The sequence below is a fragment of the Peromyscus leucopus genome, unplaced genomic scaffold, assembly GCF_004664715.2.
Source record: "Peromyscus leucopus breed LL Stock unplaced genomic scaffold, UCI_PerLeu_2.1 scaffold_1075, whole genome shotgun sequence".
NCBI classification, from domain to species: Eukaryota; Metazoa; Chordata; class Mammalia; order Rodentia; family Cricetidae; genus Peromyscus; species Peromyscus leucopus.
The window spans coordinates 37,801-43,800 of record NW_023504199.1 but is presented as its reverse complement, the minus strand read 5'-3'; the positions used below and the strand labels follow the sequence as shown (position 1 = coordinate 43,800).

Here is a 6,000-nt window from a genome sequence, read left to right as displayed (position 1 = left end):
GATGGAGCAGCTGCTGAGGTCTCACAACTTGATTTATAATCAGGAAGCAGAAGTCTCTAAAATACCACGAGTCTTAAGGAACCTTAAAAATTTTCCCAAATGACAAACATCCTCCAACAAGGCCATACTTTCTAATCCTTCCTAAACAGTTCCACCAAGTATGAACCAAGTATTTAAACCTATGTGCCTATGTGTATGTGTGGAGGGACATTCTCATTCAAAGTAACACAGCCACAGTCCATGGAAGAACTACAGTTTGGGCACTTAGTAAGCTATGAGCAATATGTGGGCTGCAGGAGAAAGTGACAGTTCTTCTCAGGGACAGCAAGACACGACCCACAATGTTAGCAGAATATAGGAGGCTTGAGACAGGTGGACCATGTTCTGTCCATAAAAAGTGGCTTTGTATCAGATTTGATGGTCCACAATGCGTATAGGAGAAGGTCCCACAAGAGTAAACTTTTGGGAGCTGGAAGAAGATATTTTAGGATGAGATCATATTACAGGGACAAAATTATGATACAGAACTTGAAGTTGACAACAGAGGTTAGCCAGCTCTCCAAAAATTCTGTTTCATTATCCTGCTATTTTTACAAATAAAAACATGAAACCCACAACTCAATGACCTTTGGCATGTTCATTCCTAAATGGGCTGTCTTTCTCAAACCCCTCCCTTCAATGCTTATGGATCTATGCAGAGGAGGGGGTATAATGATTGTCAGAACCACAACCTGTGAACATCAAGGAAACTCTGTTTATAGAACACAACATGGCAGATGCACACATGAACTCACAAAGACTGTGATAAAATGAACTGTCAACTGCTAGGCAAAAGGAACAAAAGGCAGCATGGGAACTCATAGAATATGACTTGGTGTCCAGTAATGCTTCCTCAAGTGAGCCCTGGAGAGGTGGAGCCCCAAGACCTACATGTCCACAAACCTCATGCTGTTTTTGAGCAAGGCTCTGCTTACTGCTCTCATGGCCACTACATCCCTCCTCATCTATGAGTTGTATGAAAACTCAAAGGGGGTTTCTAGCACCTCACTGTGCAGTGTGACTCGTACTTACAATAACAGTGGTTGATTTTTTCCTACCATTGCTACTGGAGCAGATTAATGATTCAACCACCACACTAAGAAAATATTTATCATGTAGATTGCTTGTAAAGTTATCTTAAGATGATTTTGTTAATGGCTTTCATGTAGAAAATATTGGCTTTAAAGTTTAGAAAGTCTTACTTTTAATAGTTGAGTGAGGAAATTTTTGAGGTCAAGAAACAAGACCAAAGGCAGTCGAATATTACTGTCTGACATGCTTTCTTTCTAGGAGAGGTTGGGGATCAAAGGAGATTTTTTTTTAATTCCTTGTAACCATTTCTTACCTCATCTTTCTGATAAGATTTAATTTAAAAAAACCCTGTTGATTAGTGGGTATTTAACTATAGGATAAAATAGAAATGAATGATTGTTTTCATATATAAGAGTTTTTATTTGTGATTCTATATGATTTTTTTAAGATTCCTTTTTGTAATAAATACTAAAATGATTGATCCTTTGTCATTGCAAAGTGCAATCTGCAGGTAAAAGAACTAGCTGAAAAACATATATTCTTTACTTTAATATTATTAATCTATAACAAGTTGCTTGGATGTGGATGATTGTGGATCATTGGGGAAAATTTGATTTTCACCTGTTATACATAAAATGTTAAATCATATAAGGGAAATGAGAAACACATTGTTTTTTCCTCTATTCACTGTAATCATTCACTTGAAAAATAGAAAGAAGTCATGCTGTAATTTTTATACTCTCTGAAAGATTGTGCTGAGGAAAGGAAAAAACGAAGATAGAAGAATATAGAGAGACCCTGGAGAAGTGTCCCTCTGTGTGTTTTTCCCTCTTTCTCTGGCCCAGAGAGCTAAGTTTTAGTCCTTTACTTAAAAAGACAAAATAACTCTGAGATACCATCTTACACTTGTCAGAATGGCTAAGATCAAAGAACTGCAGACAGCTTAAGTTGGAGAGGATGTTGAGCAAGGGGAACACTCCTCTATTGTTGATGGGAGTGCAAACTTTTACAGCCACTTTGGAAATAAGTGTGGAGTTTTCTCAGAAAATTGGGTATCAATCTTCCTTAAGACCCAGCTATACCACCCTTGGGCATATACCCAAGAAATGCTCAATCATACCACAGGGATACATGCTTGACTATGATCATAGCAGCATTATTCATAATAGACAGAACCTGGAAAAAAACCTAGATGCCCTTCAACTGAAGCATTGATTTAAAACATGTGGTATGTATACACAATGGAGTACTACTAAGCAGAGAAAAAGTATGACATCATGAAATTTGCAGGTAAATGAATGAAACTAGAAAATATCATGCTGAGTGAGGTAACACTGACTCAGAAGGACCAACAAAGTATGTACCCACTCATAATTGGATACGACATGTAAAGCAAAGATAACCAGACAACAACCCACAAGTCCAAAGGAGCTAGCTACCAAGGAAGACCCAAAGAGGGATGCACTGATTGCCTTGGAAAAGGGAAATAGTTGAGATTTTCATAAGTAAACTGGGAATGAGGGGTGGACAGTGGAGGGTAGGGGATGTCGGATGAGAACATAGGGAAATGTGATGTTCGAGCTAGAACATGGATAGAGTGGGAAAGCTATGAAAGAGATACCATGAATGAGGGACATATTATGCAGATAGAGAAAAATCTGGTGCTAGGGAGGTTTTAAGGAGTCCCCAAGTATGACCCTTGATTGAATACTAGAAGTAGTGGAGAGGGGGCATGAACTGAACTAACTTATCCCAGTAATCAGATCAGTGAATAATGTAACTGACATCACAGAGCTCCTCTCCACTGACTGATGGGAGCAGATGCAGAGGTCCACAGCCAAGCACCAGGCAGAGCTTCGGGAGACCAGGCAAAGAGAGAGAAGAGGAATTCTATGAGCAAATGCATCAGGATCATGATGAGGAAACCTATAGAGACAACCAAACCAAACTAGTAGGAACTCATGAAATTTGGATCAACAGTTGTAGAGCCAGCATGGGACTGGACAAGGGAGACAATTGTGTAGCTTGATCTGCTTGGGTGGCTTCCTGGCATTAGGATCAGAATCCCTCATTGGTCCATGAGTAGGCTTTTTGGAGTCCACTACCTGTGATGGGACATCTTGAGGCAGGAAGAAGGGCTTGAACTTGCCTCTACTCGATGTGCCTTACCATGGGAAGCCTTGTCGTTTTGTGGAGTGGAGTGGGGCCTGGGTTGGGATAGGGAGGCTGGCAGGGAGGAGGAGGCAAGAGAGGGAATCTTTGATTAGTGTGTAAAATTAATGAAAAATTCTTAATTAAAAATAAATAAATAAAAAGTCAGTTGAATATTAGTTTGGCAATTCCACTCCTTTTCTTCACTTCCTGAAATTTTGAAAGATGGTCTTCACAGCAGCAATAACAAGACCTATAGATGTGACAGCCAGACCAAATCCTCACATATTGAGGAGAAGCATGCACAAGTCTCACTGTAAGCAATGAATCCATACACTATTTATAGCACTGGGAAAAAGTCAGTTTTCTATAGTGGAGAGACACCAGGTATGTCAACCACACTACAGGCAAGGCCCCATTATCAGGAAATTAACAAAAATGATGGACTTCATCATTGGATGTTTTTGTGGTTTTTCCTATTTCTGTTTTTACTGCTAAGTGAGAGAAAGAACATGAAAATGGAAAGACGGAGAAGTAGTGAACAATCTGTAAAGTGTTAAGAGAGAAATACTTTAACAAATTAAATTAACAAAACAAGAAAACCAACATGCTCATGTGCTCAGAACATATGTACTATCAATTCAGCAAATATATTCATGTATTCTGTTCAAGTATAATAATGAGAAGATACAGTAGATACCGACAATGAATTTCTACACTATCACGTTTGTTAAATATTTGGTTTTTAAAAGTCATTAATTAGCAAATAATTATTTGATATACAAATTAGTTACCTTCTGTTTAATTTATGAACACAGCGAGGAAACAGAAATGCAACCAAATAACATGATGTCTCACCATTATTTCTGATTCAAAAATGTAGTATGTACAATTAAACATGTTTGAAATACAATCCCACCTTTATCATCTGTACTGCAAAACTGGGACCTGTGTTCTTCCATATCACCCCTCCTTCTCACCTCAGCCTTTGTGAAACAGAACAATGCTCTCCATTGTGGGATGTCCAGCTTTACAAACTCCATGGTACTCAAGACAGGCAGCATTTGTCTTCCTGTGCCTGAGTTATCTCACTTGGTGTTACTTACTGAGGTTCAACCTGTACTCTCACATGTGGAAAGCATGTGGAAATCAAAGGCTGAGCTATACATGGAAGTACAATGTATCAGTCTCTCCATTTCTAGTGAACAAATAGGTAAATGTTCAGGGAGACAGGAACTTACAAAGGTAATAACACAAGAATTTCACACTCCTAAACACACACAAATCTGGACAAGGCCTCTCAAGTTTCCTAGATGAACACTGGAATTCAGTCATGTCACATGATCTCAACACAGAAAGGGAGTTCTCCCATCCCCCATGCTGGGATTACTTGCCCAGCTTTGAAGCAGGAAGAGGAGACTAGCCCTGCCTCAACTTGATATGCCAGGCATTGTTGACTCCCATGGGTAGCCAGCACTTTTCTGTATGGAAAAGTGGATGATGGTAGACGCGAGGCTGGGGACAGAAAGGGAAGAGAGGAGGGAGGGGTGACTGTGGTTGGTTTGTAAAATAAATGAAAAAATAATAAATTAATAAGTAAAAAGAAAGGGAGTTCCCAAAATCATGAGGCATTGACACTTAGCACTGGAGCTGACTAAGGCAGTGCTAAGTACATCAGTGTTGAAGTCAACACAATAAACAGAAGAGCTCCAGAGCATGTCAAAAAGCAGTGTCTACTAATATTTATAACTTAGTATCATATAAAAAAGTTTCCTACCATCATCTTTATTGCCAGACTCCCCCAGCATATTTAGTAAAAAGAACATGCCATCTCTCAGCACCAGCTACAAAACTTGTTATATACTAAGAAGACATGCAAATAAGGCCTCTCTCTTCTCTTGAAAATCAGGCCAGCACTGACCCTGAAGCTCAGGCAATAGCGATCAGCCCTGGATTCCCAAGTCTCCCCACTCAGTGATCAGCATTGAACACAGACCACACCATGGATTTGGGGCTGTTGTGGCTCTTCTTTGTTGCTCTTTTAAAAGGTAATTTTTGGAGAAACAGTGATACTGAGTGTGTTGGTGGACATGAGCAGAAATCACAGTGAGTCTTTGTGACAGTTTACTGACAGGATTCTCTGTTTTTGGCAGGAGTGCAGTGTGAAGTGCAGCTGGTGGAGTCTGGGGGTGGCCTGATGCAGCCTGGGGGATCCCTGAGACTCTCCTGTGTAGCTTCTGGATTCACATTCAGTGACTACCGGATGCACTGGATCCGGCAGGCTCCAGGGAAGGGGCTGGAATGGGTTGGAGATATTAATAAAGATAGCAGTACAATCAACTATGCACCATCCCTGAAGGAACGATCCACCATCTCCAGAGACAATGCCAAGAACACTCTGTACCTGCAAATGAACAGTGTGAGATCTGAGGACACTTCCACTTATTACTGTGCTAGAGACACAGTGAAGAGACTTCAGGGTAAACCCAGACATAAACCTCACTGTGAGGCTGCTCAGGGCCACCAGGGGGCACACAGCACACAGAAAACAGGTTCACCTCAGGAGTTTATGCAGACAAGATTATATTAAGCACTCCTCTCCATGCACCTTTTCTTAAAGTTTCCCTCAAATTCTCTCTACATACATGCTCTAAAGGTATCCAATATCCTCAAAACATTACATGTTCTCCTTGTATTATTTAAAAAAATTGAGGCACATCCCTAGAACAAATTGCCAACTGACAGCTTTGAGAACATAAAGTACCATACTTTAATCAC

General features: G+C 40.1%; 1 gene segment (V, D, J or C); it reads left to right on the top strand.

Annotated features, from left to right (window-relative positions):
• Nucleotides 1–5,150: 5,150 nt before the first annotated feature.
• Nucleotides 5,151–5,812, top strand: LOC114685217. The segment is given in 2 exon segments: nt 5,151–5,270; nt 5,376–5,812. Coding segments are annotated over 2 exon segments (483 nt in total).
• Nucleotides 5,813–6,000: the final 188 nt, after the last annotated feature.